Source organism: Panthera leo, chromosome B1 (assembly GCF_018350215.1).
Source record: "Panthera leo isolate Ple1 chromosome B1, P.leo_Ple1_pat1.1, whole genome shotgun sequence".
Taxonomy (NCBI): Eukaryota; Metazoa; Chordata; class Mammalia; order Carnivora; family Felidae; genus Panthera; species Panthera leo.
In genome coordinates, this window is record NC_056682.1 from 134,192,441 (window position 1) to 134,217,882 (window position 25,442).

General features: G+C 35.3%; 1 protein-coding gene across 17 annotated transcripts in view; it reads left to right on the forward strand.

Annotated features, from left to right (window-relative positions):
• MAPK10 (mitogen-activated protein kinase 10) overlaps positions 1 to 25,442 on the forward strand; it is a 580,375-nt gene that overhangs the window by 449,673 nt on the left and 105,260 nt on the right. For 16 of the 17 annotated variants that reach the window (XR_006201836.1, XR_006201835.1, XR_006201837.1 and 13 more), the window contains 5 exons: positions 12,488 to 12,617; positions 17,144 to 17,202; positions 18,251 to 18,389; positions 19,080 to 19,245; positions 21,740 to 21,811. Coding sequence is in view for 3 of the 17 variants with exons in the window: in XM_042935997.1 (XP_042791931.1) it covers positions 12,488 to 12,617; positions 17,144 to 17,202; positions 18,251 to 18,389; positions 19,080 to 19,245; positions 21,740 to 21,811 (566 nt within the window). In the remaining 14 variants the exon portion in view is untranslated. The remainder of the gene's footprint in view (positions 1 to 12,487; positions 12,618 to 17,143; positions 17,203 to 18,250; positions 18,390 to 19,079; positions 19,246 to 21,739; positions 21,812 to 25,442) is intronic. The other variant, XR_006201844.1, reaches the window with a different exon arrangement.

Sequence of the window (25,442 nt, forward strand, 5' to 3'; positions counted from 1 at the left end):
ATGGACTTTGCATAGTGGGTTTTCTTTCTGTTTGTTTGTTTGTTTTTGTGACCCAGAGTCAATAATTACATCAAGTCTTTCCATTTGGGGTTTCCCTAGATTTCATTTCAATAGCTATCAATGTGAGCATGATTCTAGTTGATCTTTGCTGAAGCAAATCTGGCAAAATATTTGATTTTCCAAAAACATTTACTGGTAGGAAAAGGTACAGTAAAAATATTGTTTATACAAAGTACAATAAAATTTTGGTAAAAAGACAACAGCTTATTTGTTAATCTCCCATTTTTCACACTGGGGTTTTTGTGCTTCAGGGTGGGGGCTAGCCAGGGAGGGGTGTGGGTACAATAGTCAGGAATACTCAGAGCTCCATGATAAACAAGGCGGGTCATCCTGGAACTGAAATTTCATGTGAAGACTGATGTGTTGATGGGGAAATGAAATTTTACATTAAAATAAACATGGATATATATGGGATTAAAATATAGATTTTACATGAATTTTAAAGATGATGTATATGACTTCAAAAATATTTAATAGCTATTCAACTCATGTTTGTAGAAATTTGAGACCTATAAATTCACTCTGCTCTACCACTGTGAGTACTTCAATCGTCAGTTTACTTGTTTAACAAATACTTATTTAGTGTTAAATATATGCAAGACACCATACCATACTCTTAGTGCAAAGGTGAAAAACACTCTTATTACAGCATTATTTACAATCACCAAGACATAGAAATAACCTAAGTGTCTGTTTACAGATGAATGAATAAATAAAATGTGGATATATATACATAATGGAATATTATTCAACAATAAAAAAGTTCTGCCATTTGTGACAACATGGATAGACCTTGAGGACATTATACTAAGTGAAATAAGTCAGACAGAGAAAGATAAATAATATATGATCACACTTATATATGAAATCTAAAGAGAAGAAACATGGATATAGAAACATATTGGGGTTTGCCAGAGATGGGGTGAGGATGGGGGTGGGTAAAGGTGGTTAAAAGATATAGATTTCCAGTTCTAAGAGACATAAATTTTGGGGACGCAACACACAGCATGGTGACTTTGGTCAACAATACTGTATTGTGTATTTGAATGTTCTTAAGAGAAAAGATCTTAAAAGCTCTCATCACAAGAAAAAAAAGTTGTAACTATATGAGGTGATGGGTGTTAACTAAGATTGTGGTAATCATTTTGCAATATATATATTTATCAAATAATTGTATTGTTCATTTTAAACTAATATCATGTTATATGTCAATTATATCTCAATAAAACTGGGAGAAAATGGTGACGAAGATTCATGTGCTCCTGCCCTCATGCTTGAAATCAAGCAGTGGGACAGGTTTGCTGTTGTTAAGCTAACATAATTTTCATAACAACGTATGAGATTCTATTATTTTATTAAGGCTGTGCTACTCAAAATATTTTCTTGATAAGTGCTAAAAATAAGCAGGATTCTCAGACATAAAATAATGTGGGCAGGGATAGCCCAATTTAAATATATTAAGACTGTGAGAATGGTCAGGTATAGGTTTAGAGAAGCAAGAATCAGTGCAAGGAGATCACTTAAGAGTCAGTCTCTATAGTACAATGTGACACATGGTAATGGAAATGGAGTTTGAGTTAAGTGGATCAGTTTGAAAATCTACATTGGAGGTAAATACAAAGACTTATTCATGAACTGGATATGGGGAAGAGATGAGAAGAGAAAAATTCAGATGACTTGTACATTTGAACAAATGGGTGTTTAAGGGAAAGATTGGAGGGGGACAATTTAAGGTTAAGAGAGAAAACAAAAGCTTGTTCAGTTTTGGGCGTACTAATTTTCAGATATTTCTGAGACATCCAATTAGAGGTGTTCAGTAGACAGTTATATGTGTGAATCAGGAGCCTTCATAAAGACATCGTAGCTGGAGATAATATTTTGGCATCCTGTGTAACAGAGCCACTTAAAAAATATGGTGCTTCTCAACAATAGCCAAATTATGGAAAGAGCCTAAATGTCCATCAACTGATGAATGGATAAAGAAATTGTGGTTTATATACACAATGGAATACTACGTGGCAATGAGAAAAAATGAAATATGGCCTTTTGTAGCAACATGGATGGAACTGGAGAGTGTGATGCTAAGTGAAATAAGCCATACAGAGAAAGACAGATACCATATGGTTCCACTCTTATGTGGATCCTGAGAAACATAACAGAAACCCATGGGGGAGGGGAAGGAAAAAAAAAAAAAAAAAAAAAAAGGTTAGAGTGGGAGAGAGCCAAAGCATTAGAGACTGTTAAAAACTGAGAACAAACTGAGGGTTGATGGGGGGTGGGAGGGAGGGCAGGGTGGGTGATGGGTATTGAGGAGGGCACCTTTTGGGATGAGCACTGGGTGTTGTATGGAAACCAATTTGACAGTAAATTTCATATATTAAAAATAATAAAAAAATAAAAAAAAATAAAAATAAAAAAAAAAAATATGGTGCTTAGTTTATTTAAAATTTTGCCCTTTAGCATATATAATGTCCTTTTATTAACATATTTAAAGCTTTGGAAATAAACATTTAAAGTAGCAAATATAATTTCATACATAAAGCATATAGGGAATACAGAGCTAAATCCTTCAGGATTTTGGCCATTAAGGAGCACAACTCTGAGGATAGAAAATGATGCAATAAAAGGCGATATGTAATAAGTCTCCTATAATGATGCTACAAACAAACTGCTGTAGAGCTAGAACTCCGTTTCATAAATATCAGCCCAAATATCAGAGTAGGAGAAGTGAATAAAGAAAAGATAAATGTATAAAGAAGTCCAGGGGCATAAACAATAGCCAATATAAATTCTACATGGATGTGTTGGTAGGTGTTGGGGGCCATTCATAGTGAGCAGTGCTACTTCAGTTGTCAGGCTAGTGGAGAGCAGTCATGATTGTAACCAGAAATACTGTGCTGGGGTAGGCTTGGAAGAAGAGAGAGTGGGCCCATAGGTTGGGCAATGTTTATTTCTATCATATGTCCTATGTGCAGGAACCGTTTATGATTCCTGTGAGTCCCCTAACGGGTCTGATCAATTTTTCAGGTGGCAATCGATAGTCCCAACTTCTGAGCCAAAGGAACATCTTACTGTCTCTAGTTTGTTAATTTTAAACATAGCACATTCTTACCACAGGCCAATTTGAGAGTCAACTGTTCCAGAGTTTGAGTTGCTTGCACAAAAAAAGATGATGCATTCAATTAGCTTCCACTCCTTGGCTAAGTCTGACATCATCCAAGTTTTGAAACTTAACCTAGGTTACTATGCAGATTTTTAAGGCAAATCTTGTTATAATAAAACTACCAGATATAAACCATACGTCAAATTTTATTGCCAGGAAATGACTAAAAATGGGAATGTAGCAGTAATTCTGGAAGAGCAGTCCCTTGCTTCTGCCTCTTGCATCTTGTAGGGAGTGACATACAAAAGCCTCTTCAACCAGGACCCCAGTGGTCATGAGCGACAGGGACCTTATCATTTATGTCTAAGTTGGGAAAATTTTGATAGTGAAAGGACATATTCAAATACATTGATGGATGTAAAAATAGTGCCCTTAAAATTTGTTTTAAATTAACTAATTCTTAAGAAATAAACTAAAAATACAAATAAGATTTAAAAATTGATTTATATCGATTACCTACATATCAAAAATATAACATGAGAAGAATAATTATTCTGGATATACACTGATGTATTTTAATCAACCAAAACTTCCTAGCCCTGTCTATAGTACAGTTTTGTTGATATTTTCTGAAGAAGACATTTTTCTTAATGTGACTGTATTATTTTTAACCTTTTGTTAAATTTCTGGAAATCTTCAAAATTGTATGTTGTGGTTACTAAATTTGAAATCTTGGCACCTTCAATATAGATCACAATATTTTTATCTGTAAAATACTCCCAGAAGGTCTTAGGTACCTGGTAAGAACAAATTCTACTAAGTTGAAAATATTATCAATTCTATTTTATTTTTGCATTGTAATATAGGAGTGTTTCAGCCCAAGTTTTTTCATGAAAGTTCTGTTTCCCCCTTTCGTTTAGAGTTCCTTTGCTAATAAATAATTGTGTAAGATGGAACTTGTCAAATAGGTTGCCCCTACTGAGGGTCTTTTTAATGGTTTGTCACATTTAGATGCTGAAAAATTATAGGCACTTATAATCAGAATATCCCCAAATTAGGAACACCTTCAAATCCTATGTATCATATGAATGCTTCCTAAAATTATGAACTCTATCAAAAGATTATTATTATTATTTTTTACAAACTAAGATATTCTAAATCATATTTGTGGATTTTCAAAATTAAATGTTGTCCTCTCTTTGAGAACTCATTTTCTGGATTTGATTTCTTAGTTCCCTTCTTGTTTCAGTTCCTTCTAGTGCATTTCAGTGTGCTTTTATTTGCAATTTTTGTTTAGAGCTATTCTGCTATCCCCTAAGAATTTCAAAAGCTGAAATATTGGGATGCCCCATTTACTAAATACCACGATTAAAGATTTCCACATGATTTGAGGGCAAAAAAAAAAAAAGCATCCAAAATTTAAGACTTATTTACATAGTTGTTCATCAACCAGAATGATGAAGGCTTCCAGGAAAATGCTGATTGACTTGCTGAAACAACTTGATTTTTTTTATTCAACATCAGTTTTGTCTCCAAAATTCTGTAATAAAGTGATTCTCACCAAGTATGTATAAAAATATTTACAAATTTTGGTGCCTATATATTCTGTTTTTTATTAATATGTAATTGACATATAAGTGTAAGGTATATGTAAGTTATATTTTGATTTGTAGAATATTGCAAATTATTTGGACCCAATATTCATTACATTTGTATCACAACCAATTCAAATCCATTTCTACTCCATAGATTTTTTTAATTTGGTCAGAACATTGTTTTTAGTATGACAATATTCTCCAAAATAATTTGTATTTGTGTTATTGAAAAAAATAACTGATAGGTCTTCAATGTCATTTTTAACTAAAATTATAAGTTTTCATCCTATTGTCAGGGGTTTCATTTTGAATTTCCAAGCTTCGAGTCATTGGATAGAAAATCAAACTATTATTAAATATACTTATTTTATATTTGAAGCATTTGGTAACATGATATAAAAGTTTAAATGCTTACAAAATTATTTTTTTGCCAATAGAACACATTAACAGCTTTGCATAACTTTTTGTACATACCACCCCCACCCCCCCGCCCCGCAAATCAAACCAAACCAAGCACCTTGGAACTGAAAATGAAAGGATTAATTTAGAAAAGGAACCATTTGACCTAAGTGAAAAGTCATGTTTCAAGAGTAATCTGTAAAAGCATCTTTTGCAGGTGCATGTGTTAAATCACTGTGTTTGGGCACAGTCTTCTTGAAATAGTTACTGACTTTGAAATAGATACTGATGTTCCTTTAGGAGGATTATTTTCTGGTTTTCATTTGGTTGTACCTGAGAAAACACAAGAAGTCTAATTCAGTATATAGTATTTTAATTAAATATGTGGTCTCATTTTTTTTATTTTTGTCAAAAGTGTTTATTGAAAAGTTAAGGTTTACTAAATACTAAATATGTAAATATAGCTTTATGCTACACAAATGGCAAAGTCAGCATACCAAGGATATTCTGACGACTCTCTATGTGCTCTCCCTATGCTTTATAGCAGGTTGACCAGCCTCTGGACCATCACATATTTCATATCAAGCCAAACTCTAAATTTCCAAGTTTCCAGCTTACCCTATCAAATGGCAGGCTGGCAGCTTTGTGGATTTTGTAGGTTCAAACATGGGTTTGAACATACATGGGTGGTTCATTCACTCAATGGTCATGAAGGGCATCAGGGTGGGCATGAGAAAACTTATCAGAAAGATAAAATGAGAAAAAGAGAGGCAGTGCCTGCCTGTGCCTTATAACCCCATCTCTCTGAGATGAAGCAGTTCTTCTCTGGGGGCCTTCAGTTTCTTCTCCAATGCCATCATCCCATCTCGATTTCCAAGAAATGGAAATCAGGCAGCCATCTAGGACAGCCATCTTCTTTAGGTTCATCTAATTTTTGGTGGTGGTGAGTTTGTTTAGTTGGTCCCATATTCTTCATCAAGGTAGTCGGTCTTTGTGAAATGTCCCTTGTCACTAGTTCACCGAAGGGCTGCTAAGCACTGTTTCAGTTTATAGTGTTTAGACTAGTGGCTACTTTTGATGCTGTCTTTGAGGCAGGGGCTTCTGAGCCCCTTGCTGGTCCCTACTTGCTGCAATGCATTCTCAGTGGAAGCCTCAGCTGACCCTACTGGGAGTACTGAAGATGAAGTGAGCCTTACCAGCTGTCCTGAATTGGGATGAGGTGGCCAGGCTTTTATAATCCCAGGTTCATCAGTTATTGAGTGAAGGCTGCCCATGAAGAAAGCATAGACTTTGGTGAAGCAGATCTTTTTGGCTGAAATTCTACCCAAAGGGGGTTAAGAGCTGAGGGACCATCTGTGAGCAGCACTTCCAGCAGCTAGGATAATAAAAGGGGAATCTTAGCAATGCAGCACAGCACCTATCCTTCCCTTTGATGCACTAATGAAGTTCTATCCTTGGCTTCCCCCCACCCCCACCTGATGTGCTGAGAACCAATTTGCAGAAAATCAAAAGTCAAAAGTGTCTAGGGCCCCAAAGAGTTGTAATTTATCCCTGAAAGCTGCATATGCCTAATTCTGGATTTTCCATTATGTAATATCATTAACATTTTCATTACTTAAGTCACTGTTAGTTAAAATTCTATTGCTTGCAATCAAAAGCTTCCCTGACAAAATATAAGGAAACTGCTACAGCCAAGCAATTCAAATGACAAAATCAGGTAATCAAAAAAATCAACTGTTGACTCTTGATGGGATGATTAGGGAAGGCTTGTACTGAGGAGATAATATTTGGGCTGAAACCTGAATCACAAGATGGAATTGGGTAAGTGAGGATGTGAGAAGAGCATTCCTGACAGGAGGAGGAATGATTGTGAAAGCCTGAGGCAGGGTTTGGCAGCTTCCCCAACGTGGTTCTCCAGGGTGGAATCAGTGTCTCAATAGCATCTCTACGGACTGGAATTTGGGGTACCAAAGTGGGATATTTGGGGGCACTGGAAAGAAAGTTTTTAGTAGCTTTCAACTAAAGTCCAGGCCTTTGGAAAGGTCAGATGAGAATGTGGGAAAGTGAGAAAAGAGTGATGAAGGGGACAATTTCTCCCAGGATGGAATTTGGGCTGCTGGGCTATAGCTTAAGATGTTTAAGATGCGGCCATGATAAGGTTTTTAAAGCTGTGTTGTTGTTGTTGCTGTTGTTGTTGTTTTTAAGACATAATATTCTCATAAGGCCTAGAGATGTTTTTTTACCCATAAACATTTATATGATCAAGAACATTTTAAATGTGAAAGGGAAAGGGAATAAGAAAGATTATTGAATCAATGGTTATTATTTAGGAAAAAGAATATATGTGCAAGAGGTTTCCAGAAGAAAAAAAAACCTTGATAAATACATAGAGAATAATGGTTGCCTACAGAGAGGTGTGTGTGCACATGTATATGTCTTTGTGTGTATGGTTATATAAATACATTCAAGGAAGTAAACTTCACTTTATAGCATCATAAAACTGGATTAAATGACAGGAGTATAACAAAAGGCTACGTCTTTCTTTTATAAACAAACCTGGTTTAAGTGGAGGTGAGTTAGTACCTTGTGTCAAGAAATTCTGGTAAGTTTTTAGCAAAATTGTTGGAAAGTTGCTGGAAGTTGCTGGAAAATCTTCACAAAGATTTATCCCTTATCTGCATGAAGATAAAAGAAAGAAAATACTGAAAGAGAAAAAGTAAGGTGCTGTAGACCAAGACTCTTTAAAAAAAAAAAAAAAGATGACTAAACAGTAATGGAAAACTTTCAGACATTAAGTTGTGATTATACAGCACCAGTGATGCCAATTTTGCAGATGTATTTGCTAAACAGCTGCCAGTAATCACTGAGGAATTATAGAAGATGGGAAAGACTTGAGTGTCATCTGGGCTTCATGGCAGGAGACAGAAACATTTAAAGTAGGCAAAGATTTAATACGGTAAATTGGGTGCTTGCAAAATCATTGGAAGGCCTGGAGAAGTGAGCTCTAGTCTGGGTTTCTTGGAATGACTCCCAGACACTGGAGAGCTGAATCACAAGGGGAGCTCTTACCTCTGAGAGTGTCCTAGAACCACTGAGCTTCCAGAATACATGGTTGTAACTGAGATTTAGGAATCAGAGAGCTGAAACTGTGTACTTAATACTGCTGTTGTCGCTACCCCATGATGCTGGTGACGGGCCTGCAACCTGGAGGCCACTGTTGCCTTTGCTTCAACCCCTTCTCTCACCCAGAAATCTGGGGAATGAGTCACTGCTACAGAAGAAAATTTCATATCTCCATGAGGCCTTGCTTGCCAACCCAGAAATGTTAGAGGATGACCACCCTCCCTTTCGCCTCACAAATCTCTCCTAGCTGTATCTGTGTGGCAGGACCTTACTGGAGTCCCGACCACTAACTGCAGAGTATCTGGGAATTGTACATTTAACTTCCAAGTCCCTTCTGTACAAGAAGACATGATGCAAGGTGGCGAATGGAAATTCAGTGAGCCCAAAGCACAGTATTCAATATAACTGTAAACAGGCAAGCACTCCAATTTCTTTAATGGAAAGAAAGAGATTATGAGACATCTGCTGAGCTTGACATTAGTCTTAGTATTGGTTACAAAAGACACCCTGTGAACTATTAAGAAAGGATGTAGCAATCCCTGGGAATAAAGGGTCGGTTCAAAGCAAATCATACTGAATAACCTATTAAAATGGAAAGTAATAGAACTACATGGCTATAATGTATCTCGATTTTAAGAAGGCTTTTGCCCTTAACTTTTATATCACCAGACAAACTTACGAAATGTGGCCAAGATAGTGGTATAGGTGAATGGATGTGTAATTAGTAGAAAGATTAAAAACTGATGATTAGTAGATACATGTCAGGTTGTAGCACATGCCATAGGAATTAATATTTTATCCTGCCCTGACTTACACAATGACTCCAACAAGAACGATTTTAAAAATAGTAATAGTCATTATTTATTTAGTGCTTACTCTAGGTGAGGCACTATAGCTGCATTATTATCTCATTTACTCATTACAATTATCTTGTCAGGTTGTTATCTCCATTTCAAATGTGAGGAAACTAATGCTGGAAAGTGTAAGTGGCTTGCCCATAGCTCCACATCTAGTAAGCAACAGTGCTGAGATTCATCCCTAAAATAACTTTAAGGAAGAGGTACCACAGGGAGGGGGAAAACCACAACATTTCTGGCAGAAACTGGCCAGAACCTGCCAAGAGCCCCAGAGGATGGCATTTTCTCAACCATTCCCCGTGAAGTTGGAGGCTGGCCCACTGTCCTGCAGGATCTGGTCAGTGTCTCAGGGACTCAAACTCACACTGACCAGCCTTCACTAAAGGCTTATATAAAAAACCAGAGGCTGATGTACTAAACTATGAGAAATGCAATAGTAAAACTGCATTGGCCAGTCAAGCTGACCAAATATAGGCAATATTCTGTATCCAAAGATCCAAAGGAGAGCATGATGAGCAGAATGTTGACCGCAAGAAGATAGAATCAGTATAAAGTGATGCTGATCTGAATGCTAACTGTCCATAGTCTCTGAGAATCAATACAGTTGTAAACGTCCGCCTGGCTGATTGGATGCCTGGAACTACCTGGAAAGACACTTTCCTATTTGACCAGACAATGCCAGAATTTGCCTCCTGATTTTTCTTTCTAGGAATGCATGACTGATTGCTGTTCTTTTTAAAGATAATTTAATGACTTCAGCTAAGTTGTTTTGGACTAAAATGTATTCTTTCTCTTTAAGGTGATTGTTTTGACCAGTTTCCTGCTGATACAATTTCTTAACTTCGTAAAACAAGTTTTCTTCCTCTGAATTCACTTTTGTTATTGTGTACTGCTTAGAAGATGTAGGCCCATTTGACTCTTTCCTTTACCTGTGCTGCTCTCGGTAGGCTAATGAGAACAAACACAACAACAGAAGTATCAGTGCTAACATGAAGAGGTGAAAAGCAGCACAGGTTTTTAAAAAGACAACATTTTTAATTAACATGCTCACTGTGAGTCAATAGTGTGTGACACAGTTATCAAAGAAGCCAAGGGAGACTTAGTTACATTAACTGTGTCAACAGAATGAATGAGCTAGTAAATGAATGAAGGAATTGATAGCCCTACCGTAATCTTCGCTGACACTCTATGCCTGGATTAGCAATGTTTATTTAGTTCAGGATCCACATTTTCAGATATCAACACACTGGAGTATATTCAGAGGAAACTGGCCAGATGGTGATAGGACCTGAAATGACATTCTGACAAATGGTGGTAGGACACTGGTGATAGTTAACTTGAGAAAGAAAAAACTTAGGGGAAAAATAAGAAAAACTTATAGCTATAGGTCAAAGATCATGCCCAGTCCTTTAATGGATTTCAAATATTATGGACCTACCATAATAGAAAAGAGAATACTGTATTTTATTTTGAGAGTTACCCCAGCATTCAGAGCTGAGAGTGGTCAATATGAACCACAGAGATAAAACTATGCTTATTAGAATGGTGACATTTCCAATTCTCAAAGCTGCCTTGATATTAAAGGGGTCCATGTTTCTGGAGATGCTCAAGCAGAGATTGCTCAAACTTAAAAAAAAATCTTTTTAATGTTTATTTTTGAGAGAGTGAGAGAGACAGAGTGTGAGCAGGGGAGGGGCAGAGAGAGAGGGGGGAGACACAGAATCCGAAGCAGGACCCAGGCTCTGAGCTGTCAGCACAGAGCCTGATGCGGGGCATGAACCCATGCACTGTGAGATCATGACCTGAGCTGAAGTCGGATGCTTAATCAACTTAATCACCCAGGTGCCCTGAGACTGGTCAAACTTTTGATGGAGATATTTTGGAGAAGAATACTATTAAATGGAATAATTAAATGGAGTCAGGGACCAGATGACTTCTAAGATCTTGTCGAACCTTATCCCACTAATCTATCATTATCTTACAATACAGTAACCCCTTTCTTTATCTTTTTTTGGGAGGGTCAGAGAGAGAGGGGGGGACAGAGGATCTGAAGCGGCCTCTGTGCTGACGGCAGAGAGCCCAATGCAGGACTTGAACCCACAAACTGTGAAATCATGACCTGAGCGAAAGTCAGATGCTTAACCAGCTGAGACACCCAGGCACCCCACCCCCTTTATCTTTTAGTTTAGTGGCATGAATACTGAATGGTTAATACCACTTCCAATTCAACAGATCAATGGTAGGGGACACTGATTGCTGCATTCCTTTCTGGCAACTAAGACAAAATCCAGCACAATCTGAAGCTGCAGGGATGGGGGTAAAACAAAAATGAACAAACAAGCAAAAAACCATTTTGTGAGTGAGTCATTAGGTAAATGCCAAGAAGATATTCACTTCCTTATTTGATCTCCAGACCCATACATTCTTTACTATGAGAGAAAAAGCACTAAAAATTGATTGCCTTCAAAGCATAGTAGATTTTCATTCTCAAATAATTTGAAAGCTTCAATGCTAGTAGCATCCATTTCTGTCTTCATATTGAAATGCAGTTATTTATGCTCTAAAAACCCTCCTACTGGATTCCTTATTTTCAGCTTTGTTATTGTTAATGGGTACACTTGAGCACCAACCAACCTGTGCATTCATGGCAATGAATGTCATGCCTTAAAAACTGGAAAGAATAATGTTCTCTTAAAATAACCAAATAACAGTGGAGTTTTATAGCTAGAGAAAACCTAAATATCACATGTTATTAGATGAGAAATTCAAGCCAAGAGAGATGAAATGACTTGCCACATTCACATGGCTGGTGGGAGAGTGGAGCACTTTTGTTTTGTCTCCCAATCAAGGAGGCAATTTTATGCTGGGTTTCTTTCTGGGGCGAGTGGGCAAGATACTGTCCTTTTTTACTTTTCTTAGTAAGTAGAATGGTTTGATACTAGTCACTTCTAGATCTTTACTTTTTTTATTAAAAAAATTTTTTTATGTTTATTTATATTTTTGAGGGAGAGAGAGACAGAGCGTGAGCGGGGAAGGGACAGAAAGAGAGGGAGACACAAAATCAAAGCAGGCTCTGGGCTGTCGGCACAGAGCCCGACGGTGGGCTCAAACTCCTGAACCTCAAGATCATGACCTGATCCGAAGTCGGACACTCAACGAACTGAGCCACCCAAGCACCCCACTCCTAGGTCTTTATTTACAGCCTGGTTGGCATGTGACCTGAAGAGAAGATATCTGAGTGGGATTCCAGGATAGTATTTTCTTTATCCATATCCTTTACCCATATCCGTAGACAGGAATTTTATGGGCTTCTTTGTTCCTAATTCTGGATTGCTCTTGGGTTTCTGCAGTGCTGCGTATGATGCCGTTCTTGACAGAAATGTGGCCATTAAGAAGCTCAGCAGACCCTTTCAGAACCAAACGCATGCCAAGAGAGCTTACCGGGAGCTAGTCCTCATGAAGTGTGTGAACCATAAAAACGTGAGTTGTTATTTTTAAACCTCTGGCAGTGGGAGATTGTGAGATGGGAGAAAGAAAATCTGTGTGCCAACTTGAGCAGGAAAGGCTTTCTTTACTTTGTAATGTCTGCCTGTTAAGATTGTTTATCCAGTCCATATGCTACATTTTATTTCATTGTCCTCATGATAACTTTCTGCTTAAAAACCATCTAAAAACCATATGGTGTGAGAGGATGAATTTGATAGATATTTTCCTGCTATGAAATTAACCATATTTGGGTATCTTGCTCCAAATTAACCAGAGAGCTCCATACTTTTCCGAAAACAATAAAAAACAAATACAAAACCCTAAAATATCCTATAGAACAATATACTATATTTCTTTATTATTAACAGGTGAAGATTTTTATCTCCTTTTTTTTTTGACTATAGTCTGTCAGTGGCCTTCAAATGTTTACTGTACCCACTGTGCTTCAGCATCTTGTTTTTTTGTAGAGTTGGGCAAATGCACAGGAACGTATCTGCAAAGCACTTCAGAACAGGATTATCAAGAGCATTTTTCATGGGAACTCAGTAGGGTGTATACCATTATATCACATTCTTCGCTTCAGAGTATATAAGCTTCTACATTTGCAGATAAAGGCCTCTAGAATTCTTTCTATGCTCCCATTACTTTTAGTAAGGATACAGGGGAGATAATTCATTATTTTAATAATGACTATTATTAATAAATAATTCATAAGTACAGTGCATATAATTTATTACATATAAATGTATAATGAAAATAATTGCAAATTATTATAATAAAACTATAAAAATAGCTATAAGTCTGCATAGTTTTTCTTAAGTATGAAAATCACACAGAATATATGAAATTATCAGTGCAGTTTTATAAGCAAGTGGATTTGTCATAAGGCCAACCATCTATCACTGGCACTAAGAAGAAGCAAATGTATAAGAGTTTAGTCGCAAGATGTTTGAAATACAAATATGTGGATTGTTTCTCTGATGACAGTGTTTTTCTTTTCTTCTATTACTCTACTCCAATGACTTGTAGTTCAGTCATGTGACATGTTTGTTAAATAAAATGTGCCCCATGTATAAACCTAGATGCTAAGATTACATCAGTAGAGATAACAGAAACGAATCCCTGACCATGTGGAGCTCATGTTGTACTGATGAGAGAAAAAGATGGTCTAAAAAATAGATAGGTAAATGTATAGAATGTCAGATGGTGATAAGCACTAGTAAGTAAAACAAAGCAAAAGGAAAATTATTCTGGTCAGTGCTGGTGGGTGGGCTTACTTTTTAAAATAGATTGAGCAGGAAAGATCTCACTAAAAAGGCAAATTTATGAAGTACGTACCCATCTCTAATTTTGCCATGCAAGAAACACAAGACTTCTAGAAGGTAACTATAAATGATGGAAAGGATGATTCATAAGAAAAGTCATTCTACTAAACCAATTTGTTCTTTCAGTATGTTAAATGAAGGCAGGAACAAGACTAACAACATGGCCAATGCAATCTATTTTTATCATAGCAGAGAGGATGAGAAATACCATGGGCAATGGAAAATGGATAGATATAATCAGTGAAGCAGCAGTATGGGAGATTTTGATAGTGTTTTCATATACTTATATTTCTCTCATCTTCCTTTCAGCTCCTATAATGCAATAAACACATTGTGGAGAAATTTCCACTTACTTGGTGCATTTGAGGGAATCATCCTCCCTGTTCTTGACTGAAATGTAGAAGTTCATGTTTATGATACCTAAAAAGAAGTTCCCAATTGAAAGGATTATCTGTAAATGGTTTTCTACCTGCTATCCCCCTTTTATGTGTGTATTTCCATGTGCATGTGTATATGTCTATGGAAATAAATATCTGGAACTTGTTCACTTATGAAAGGAAGTTCACTTATGACCAAATGTAAATTCCACATTAGTACTTTTTTTTAAATGTTTATTTTATAGAGAGTGAGAGAGGGCATGAGCAGGGAAGGGGCAGAAAGAGGAAGACAGAGAATCCCAAGCAGGCTTTGCACTGACAGTGCGGAGCCTAACATGGGGCTCAAACTCATGAACCATGAGATCATGACCTGCGCCGAAACCAAGAGTTGGACACTTAACCGACTGAGCCACCCAGGCGCCCCTCCACACGAGTACTTGTAATATTAAGTAAAAGCAGTCAGAATGCAGAACTCTGTAAATGCTGTGGAAAGTAAAGTAAAACAGTGAAGAATCCCAACTAAATCTTTAATAATAGAGAAGAGAATCCATTTAGAGAATGAATACCTAATTCTAGGAAATGATGGCTAATGTGATTGTGGAGCCATAACAAACATTAATTCGTATCTGCATTTTAATATGTCGGAATAAAGGAACTGAATCAGATTCCTGCGTGAAACTGTTGAACTAAAATGAAAATACCTGTGATAATATGTTTCTAAAGGGACAATTTTTAATTGGTTATTGTTAAGAATTAGAATTTACAAGGGAGCAAAGAAAAAACAGAGAGAAATCAAAGAAAATGAAGGTGATGAAGCAAGGGCATAGTAAAAGGGAAAATAAGAATTTTTCAAAAAAGTTTTTATATATTTATTTTGGGAGAAAGAAGGAGAGAGAGCGAGCACCAGTTGGGGAGGAGCTGAGAGAGGAGAGACAGAGAATCCCAATAGGCTCTGCACTGTCAGCACAGAGTCCAACACAGAGCTCCATTTCATGCACTGCAAGGTCATGACCTGAGCTGAAACCAACAGTCAGATGTTTAACCGACTGAGTGACCCAGGTGCCCCAGTGAAAATAAGAATTCATAGTGGGGAATTAACCTTTTAAAATAATCTTGATTTACTCAAAATTGTAATGCTATTTTCTAAATTAATTTTCAAATACCTAGATTATTTACCAGGTGATATGGGTTAGCATTTTTCCATATTTAAGGGTTGTTTGTGTGTGTTGTGTGTGTGTGTGCCCTGTGCACAATCTCTGATGTTTTTGTTTGACCAAATATCAAGATGAATTACTTTGCAATATTGATAAAATACTAGAAAAACAAACCCACTGTATATGTTTGATGTACATACAATGACAGATATATCACACATTGCTTCAGCACACACTATCAGTATACAGAATAAGACACTTTAATCACAAGTTTCAAAGATATTTTGAAATAATTTTATTTCTATATGCATATTCCATAACCTAAAGAACCTAAGGTTCCTTTAGAAGAGATGATCATAGTTTTCTTAATATGTAATAACCATTGCCATATATACATTTGTGTGTGTGTGTATGAAAATATGCATTGTACTATGAATTTTTTCTCAATAATTCCTCAACAAATGAAAACTACATGTGACCCAAAGCATTCTGTGGACTTGATCACATTTCTCAGATGTTTATAATCAGTTTGTTTTGTTTTCATTATTTCATATGTTTCTATACCACTTACAGAATTTACCAAAATTTATTAATTTTTAGTTTAAAGATGTTTAAATCTTAATCTTGTACTTATCCAGTTTTGTGAAATGGTTGCATCTATCCTGTGAGAAGATCGTTATCCCTATTTTTTATTTTTATGTCCCACTGACGTTAGTAGAGAATATTTACTTATGCTAGAAGGTAAACTTCTTTGCTAACTAATATATAAAATAACCAAAGCAGGCAACAAAAAATTTAAGAGACAGAATTGCAGTAACTTTTATTTATTTTTTTTTTTCAACGTTTTTTTTTTTTATTTATTTTTGGGACAGAGAGAGACAGAGCATGAACGGGGGAGGGGCAGAGAGAGAGGGAGACACAGAATCGGAAACAGGCTCCAGGCTCTGAGCCATCAGCCCAGAGCCTGACGCGGGGCTCGAACTCACGGACCGCGAGATCGTGACCTGGCTGAAGTCGGACGCTTAACCGACTGCGCCACCCAGGCGCCCCTGCAGTAACTTTTAAAATACATTTTCCACTAAATTCATTATTGATATCATCCAGGATATTATACATTTCCCCAAACATATCAGTATAGCATTAGTTTAAATAGTATTTGTGTGTGAAATAGAAGCAAAAGAAACTAAAGTAGTAACACAAAAAAATCTTAAATTAGAGCACCGTCTTGTTCATTTGGAGGAAAACCATGACCTTGCTACATCTTGTTGGGTGTTTTGCTGCTGCCCATCTTTTTCTTACATGGCTTCCTTCCATTTTTGCTTAATTGCATTACAACTCTATATTCTACCAAGGAGAATCACACTCTAAAGCATTTACACAATTATATATTTTCTCTGATTCTTCCTTCTGCCTAAGAATTTGAGCGTTTTTAATTGTATTTAACCCAAAGGCAGATATCATATATATGACCTTTCTGAGTACATTTTTCTATGTTCTGTGAAACAGTTCTAGAAGTTTTTTCCCAACTTTTCTATTGCTACCAGAGCACTAGTGTGTGACTTTGAGTTGGATTAAATACTTGTTTCAGTATGCTTTTTGAATAATTCAATCTCTCCCTTTTTCTTTCTCTCTTTCCTCTGTCCCTTCTACTATTTCTTTTCCAGATTATTAGTTTATTAAATGTCTTCACACCCCAGAAAACACTGGAGGAGTTCCAGGATGTGTAAGTAACAAAACTCATGAAGGAAGGAAGAGCATAGCACTTATATAACTCAAGGGAAATTGATATACATCAGTGGATGAAATCTCTTGTAGAGATTAAAGGGAAATAAGAGCTGACAGCAAATGAAAGGGATCCAGTGATAGAACAGAAGGTTCTGTTTCTGGTGTTCCTTCCTGGAAAGATACTTCTGCTTCTTTTTGGCCTTCTGGCACTTGTGCTTTGTTGTTCTATGTTCTTGGTTCAATCAGAGAAGATTTATTATTTATTATGTATTTTTTATTATTAATTGATTCTGTGAGCTTTCTGGAATGAGTCTATTCACTTTGAGAAATATCAAGAAAAGGGATATGATAAAAATAATTTTTAAATCTTTATTTCTATTTTTTGTGGTGCCTTTGATTTTGTGCAAAAATAACCTATCTAGAAGTATAGTGACAATAGCAGAGGAGAGGAAGTAAATCTTAACACATTGTCTTGTTTGGCACAGATACATTGCATTTAATAGGAGATGCTATTTTTTTTTTTTTTGAGGGAGTGAGAGTGTTTGTACACATGCATGCATGAACAGGGGAGGGACAGAGGAGGAGGGAGAGGGAGAATCCTACGCCAGCTCCCTGCCCAGTGCAGAGCCCAATGCAGGGCTCTATCTCACAAACCGTGAGATCATGACCTGAGCTGAAATCAAGATTTGGATACTTAACCAACTAAGCCACCCAGATGACCCCTGACTTTTTTTTTCTTTAATTTCTAATCATAATACTCAAGAAACAGTTCAGTGAATTCAGGGAAACGTGAGGACAAGATGAAGGTAGAAAATATATGGGTAGGAACCACACACTAATAAATGCTGCTTCTGCTGGTGACCTCGTGGTAGAGTTACCATGGCTAACATATATGTAATACTTGGAAAGTTTTCATGTTCTCAATTCAATCAAAGGTAGAGCTGAGAAGTTTGGAAGACTTACAGATTTGGGAGAGGATTCTGACCTATTTGAAGGACTTCATGGATCTTGTGATTTGGGACTAACCTTGTGGATTTACTTCCCAGTTACTTAGTAATGGAACTGATGGATGCCAACTTGTGTCAGGTGATTCAAATGGAATTAGACCATGAGCGAATGTCTTACCTGCTATACCAAATGTTGTGTGGCATCAAGCACCTCCACTCTGCTGGAATTATTCACAGGGTAAGAATACATACTCCAGAATTATAATTAAAGTGCCTTTGGAGAAGAGAGAGAGCAACTGTAGATTGTTTTCTTTATGTAGCGGGGGGTAGGTTGAATATAATGTACTTCCTCATTTCTTTGACTATAGAATTAGCACAAAGTCCACTAACGTACAGAAGAAAATTGTAGCTATACTTCAGTTGATTTCGTTTAGCATTTTGTTTCGGCTCATTGAGAGTTGGCTTCTGAGAAGCCTCATGTTTTCTAGGCCCTTGATTGGCAGAGGTCATATGTGCAGCTGAAATAAGACCATTCATTTCCACAGTTTGTTGCTGGCAGTACAAAGACAGCTGCCTTGATTCACTCTTCTGTCAGGCCAAGAAATGAAAAATAAGCTGAAAAGTTTATGTTGCCATAAGGAAAAATCTAACAGATGACAATAAATGATATGTTATTTATTCTAAGAGCTCTTCCCAAGATGAGCCTAAACTGTAAAATTGATAGTACACTTCTCTTCTGGGTTTAATAAGTTTTTGAAGATACTTAAAAATATATATAAAAAGCTAATCATTTGCTTTATATTGCGCTCTGTAGGCAAGGGGGGCCCTATCAATACTACTGCAAGACTGCCATATTGATTGAGTAGATAGAGATCATATGTTCCGTTTGCTTCTGGCTTTTAATTTCTTCTCTTTTTCCTATTGTCAGGATTTAAAACCAAGTAACATTGTAGTCAAGTCTGATTGTACATTGAAAATCCTCGACTTTGGACTCGCCAGGACGGCAGGCACAAGTTTCATGATGACTCCTTATGTGGTTACCCGTTATTATAGAGCCCCTGAGGTTATTCTGGGAATGGGCTACAAGGAGAACGGTAAGGAGGCTTCTGCATAGCAGTCACAGAAACCATGAAGAAAATGTGCATATGTTTTAGATGGCCAAGGGCAGTGTTCTTTTTCATGCATATGAATGTATATTTTTAATAGGGTTGCCAGCTTTCATATTAAGAGGTGTTTAAAAACACTACTATGAAGAATCATTCATTAAAAATGTGAAGGATGTTTCTGAAAAGTAAGCTTTGCTGCAAGAACACTAAAATGTTATGGCTAAAAAGAATTGTGGATGGCATCTGAAAACAGATATGGATTAGCACACATGCTGTAGATATTGAGAAAAAATGCTGTTTGGGTTGCAGCTCAACTCAGAGTTTTGAGTATGAAAACAGGAAGAAATCTGTCTGTTACAGTTAGCCATTTGGCTTTATGGCTTATCTTAGATTGATGGCTCTACTCCTAGGAGAAGACAAAAAGATATCACAGAGCCTTGGAGCAAGAATCTTTACAAATGCTCATTGGATAATCAATTTAGAATAATCCAAATTGTTCAAGTTAGGTAAGAGTCTCTTCAATGCTTTAAACTGCTCTGTAAGTAATATTTAGGATAGCAATTACCTAGTAATTCCAAATTCTGAATCATAGAGAAAATATTAAATTTTATGTTACTTCTAGTATTCATGAACACTTCAAAAGAAAAAGTAGAATCCTCAAAATGTATTGCAATTTGATTTTATTAAAGGATTTATAAAATACCTATTAGAATGCATTGCAGTACATTATTTTGAAAAGAATATCTCTAGTAAGTAATGTAGCATATTAAAAATATATATCCAATATATTTAGGAATTAAAATTCTTTTAAATTAAGATTTTATATATATATATACATATATATATACATATATATATGTATATATATATCCTAAATGTACATTTCATGCTTATTTTATGTTTTATTCTATTTAATTCCTAGCAGTCTATTTTTATAAGTTTTACAAAAATAATTATCTATATATTTTTATGTGCAGGTGCTACAGGGTACCTTTATGAAAATTCCCTGGTCACCAGTTTAAACAAATTTCTTTGTGTACTTTCACATTAGAAGAGAGCCAATACTTTTGTGCACTTGTGCAGAAGAAAGGGAAAAGTCAGCTCTTAGGAAGGTCAGGTTCACTTTGGTGAGCAATGGCAGAATTGTTACTTTTTGACTTGGAAGAGGCAAATCTAGTCCTCTTCCCAAGGAATAATCTAACCACATCTAACTTCTTCGGAAAAGAAGACATTTGTAGACCTTTTTCACAGGTTACTTGTAAAACGTCAAAGGGGAATTAATTAAAAAATTCAAGAAATCAAGGATCTACAGAGGTCTGGCGTTAGGGGCTGCATTTGCCTATTGATGGTGTTCCAGATCTTTGCAGAACAAATGGCATGTAATTTCATCCATTTTCCTTCTCTCACTAGAAAAGGTTGCAAGTCACGTCCTTAGCTTTTTCATTTCTCTAGATTTGTGAAGATGTAGCTAACACCCTTGTGCTGCCCTCTTGCATATGAGAGGAAGGTTATCATGCAGAAACACCCGCTTGTTCCTACATCAGGCATGCCTGGCTATCCTGTGCACCTAACCCTGCCTTCCTTCCCCAAGGAGCATTTCAGCCTAATGTCTTTGCCCCAAAGTTCCTTTGATCCTTACTAAAAAGCAAGTTGGAAGAGGGTAAAGATTGGTAAGAGAAGGTGAAGCATGTTTTGTTAACAACTGGGACAACTGAGAAATAAAGAAAACAAACAAATAAATAAAACAATTTTTAAACACCTTTAATACTTTTTTTCACTTTACTTCCAGATGACTCCTTTATATATGTGCTAATTGATCGTATCTTTATTTTTGAAATACTTCAAATAGAAACTAAAACTGATGTTTATTACAAGGATAACCTCTGAAGGAAAAACTAAGTCCTGAATACCAGGGATTCCAATACTTCTGCCTGTAAACCACGGTTCCTGCCATTTCGTAGTTTCTTGGATGTGCTTGCATGTACCTTATTCTGAACCAACCAACCAATCAAACAAACAAACAAACAAACAAAACAAAGGGAACAAAAAAGCGGTTTTTGGTTGCCCTATTCCATGTAACTGAGTGTAATAGAAAATGGAAACAGCCACTCCTGTAGGTTGCTTAAGATTATTTTCTCTATATCCTGCAAATAATAAAAAACCTCTTGGTGGCTTTTAGCCGCCACCCACCATGGAGACACGTTTGGTTTATCTGCTGTTTTTCCATATCACCCTTTTATGGCACTACAGAGGCAATCTAAGGTACCCATAAAGTAATTTTTAAAAATTAATTTGAGTTCTCATGCTAAACATTGTTAATGTAATATTACAGTGCTGGTTTTAATTTTGGGGCAACTTTTGGGGGGAGACAAAAATTGTACCTTCTAATGAAACTGTTCTTTTTCCTCCTCCTTCAGAGATCAATGATCTTAGTTAACTTTACTTTCCTCCCTTTTCTTCACTTCCCTCTCTCCTGTTCTAGTGGATATATGGTCTGTGGGATGCATTATGGGAGAAATGGTTCGCCACAAAATCCTCTTTCCAGGAAGGGACTGTATCCTTGTACCTTTTGCTGCAGCTTTACCTGTTTTGTTCTCTCTCCCTTTAAACACATAATGATTTTACCAGGAGAGTAAAGATAGAAGCAAAAAGTTGGGTAAGTGGTGTATTTGTGATTTAAAAAAAAGTGATGATTTATATAATCTGACCAGTACTGAAGATTACCTACTGCAATGATTTGTTTTAATTAAATTTCAATGGGCTTTTTTTCCTTTAAATTATTTTCTTGTTTGTAACTCAAAATAGCAATGCTATTTTTTCATGAATAATAGAGGTCACCAAATCCCAAATTATTAAAATATCTTTGTAACTAGCAAAAGAAGTCACTCTTTGCAAGTATTTTCCATCTTTTTCCTAAAATCATTGTATGCTTCTTCAACATTTAGGCATAATAATTTCTCTCCTTGTTGATATCCTAAGCTTCTGTCTATAGTTTCATTGAATTGAATTACTCTTGACACTATATCCAGTCTTAAATAGGTCAATATAGCATATCCCCCTTCAACCATGAACTTCCACGTTTAAAAACCATAATTGTTATTCAAATTGCCAGAGATCAGCTGGGTTTAATATAAGCTTCTCTTACTTGACTTGGAGACAGTCAAGTCAAGTTGACTGAGACACAGATAATCGCTTTTCCAATGAAATTTAGAATTTTAAAAAGCAGTGTTTATTCAAGTTCTACCCTTGAGTTCTGGGCTAGATTACAATAGAAATTTCTTGGAGAAATATGTATGATTTAGAATTATTAAATGAGCTGATATATGTCTAAAACGATCCAAAGTTTACTCTCTAACAAAGTCACATATTAGTGTTTGTAATATATACGTAATAAAGTTTACATATTAATAGAGAATATATTTTTATGCATATAGAAATACCCTGCTAACACACAATAGTGCAAATCTAAATACAACAACAATTTCCAGTTTTAACAGTGATAATGCAATATTGAGTTCAGTATATTATTATATATGAAATTGTTTTAGAAATTGGCAATAAACATGTGGTCTATAACTATTAAATATTATATTTGGTTAACAAGAAAGCTGTATTAAGGAACTCTTTTATTATGTAAGATTATGACTGTTATTTAGTTGACTCAGTGAGAAGTTTATACCACTATGAGCACTCATTATGTAGATATTTATTTATTCTGCTGGATATTAGTAAGATATTCTCTAAATTCCAATAATAAGTCAAGAGTAATGACATCTTCTAGGACTATACTGTCCAATAGGCAGCCACATGTGGCTATTCAGTATTTAAATTATGATGAGTCTGATTTGAGATATATTTTATACACAAAATGCATACTAGATTTTGAGGATATAAAAAGAAAGCATGTAAAACATCTCAATAATTTTTATATTGATTAAAATGATAATTCATTTTACTTTCATTTTATTTTAAATTATTTATATTTTGAGGATAAATTGTATATCCAATGTAGTTGATGAGAACAATATTATAATTCGCATTCATATTTAAATGTACTGGTTTCATATAAAAGTAGGATTGTGTGTATGTGTGTGTGTTTTCGTCTTTGGAGTATATTTCAGACAAAAAAAGGGGAACTTCACAACACTCAAAGTGAAGTTGCACAGCTACATCTTTATAATGCCCTAGTTAGTGGAAGATAAGTCACAAAATATCTCATTTCCACATGACATTGTTGTTATAGGTCACTTGATTTCCATGTGGCTTGGTGCTCTGAGATCTAATATAGCTCTTCAGGCATTTATCAGGATTGCTCTTTCTCCTCTTTTACCAGTATTAAATTTAAAAGCCAATACAATTAGAAAAAGTCAAGACATTTTCTAACCCAAGATATCCTTCAGAAAAAGAAGCAAACAAAGATAATAGCACCATATTGATAATTCTGTATTCTTCCAATAATTATTTTCTTGGAGATCTTTTTTTCCCTTTATTATAGTTTGTTTCAGGAAAATATTTGGAACTGACAGTAAATTGTGCTAAAATCAATACATAAAATATATATCCTTGATAAAAGTGATCCTAGAAATTGAATAAATTCCAACATAAAAATTTACATTATAAGGATTTGCATTCTGTATTCCTTTATCTCAGTGATGATCATATAAAATAATGGTCTTTGATAGCCTACTGCCCTATGTGATAATGAGCCTGCATACAGACCTAAAAGTCAATGGAAAAGTTACATGAAGACATTTATAATGGAAAACATCTTGCTAAGTTAAATTTTACTTAAATATGAGTAAATAATTTACAGATAAAACGTGTTAGAAGAACTGCCATCTTTCTAGAAATGTTTCCATTTGTATTTAAATCCTTAGTTCATTTTACCTATAATTAAAATTATAATTTAATGTCTGAAGTCATGAAGACATTTAAAAATTAAACTAAACTGTAGTATCTCTATTAAACAGTGGATTACATGTACTCTGTATTTTTGAGTGGAATTGTTTCATTAATCTTTACATGAAGTTATTATAATTTTATGATTAGATTTTCCCAGCAACAATTGAGAGATCAGAGCATTGAATTAACTTCACTAACCATGGTGATTAGATACACATTTGGGGGTTGATGGAGTAATTATGGAGAGAAGAATCTTACCAATATTTTAGCATATTGAAAGATTCCAGCACTTACTGGAAGTAATATCAAAGCTTAGTATAGGCTAATTGACTACTTCTAAGATTTTTCAGAGACTTAAAAACAAAGCAATCATAAGTTCTTTGACTTTCCCTTATAATTATTCAGAGTAATTTTTATTAAATTTCTCTGAGGCTGAAAAATTATATGGTAATATTCTATAATCATAATCATTATTCCCCTCTCTCCATAGAACTTTTTAACGTTCCTTTTCTTTATCTGAACCTATGACAAAAATAGTAAAACACCTTGACAAACTAGGAAATCTTATGAAATTATCATTGATGACTGAAGTTTTAGCTATATGCCTAAATTAAAACTGTATTTGCATTTTGAGAACACTGTGTACATTTCTTGGCTATTGATATGATCCAGGTTATATCACAGGGTAGTTTCTTAATTATTTAAGTATTGGCAAAACAAATACATTATATACATACATACATATTTCCTTTTCTGTTAATTTGCTATTTTTTAATATCCAAAGGACCATTTATAAAATATTTGTTTTTAATGTATTAATAGTTTATACAAACATATACTATTATATACTCAATTTTTATTACAGTGTTATGATTAAAACCTATTTCATAGCATATTTATTGACATAATGTATAGTATTACTAAAAATTCTTAGGCCCATGATAAATTTTGAGTTAGCAGTAAATATATGAGGTCCATTATTTTCTTTAAGAGTCCAACAATCACAAAAGAGGTTGTCAATGACTTTACATTTCATTCAGATTTTGTCTCTTTTAACAATAGTAGATAGTAAGGTTGATTTTTCTCATAATTTTTTTAAGGGATATTTAGTCACTGATTCCCTCACCCACCCCAAACCCCAACCAGGGCATGCGGTATTTTTGATTACTGAAGTCTCATAATACTGGTAGAATTTTCATATACTACAAATTCTTTCCTTAAGCCTACTTCTCTTAGATATATTCTTTTTACCTTTGTTCTTCCATTCTTCTTCAAATGGCCAC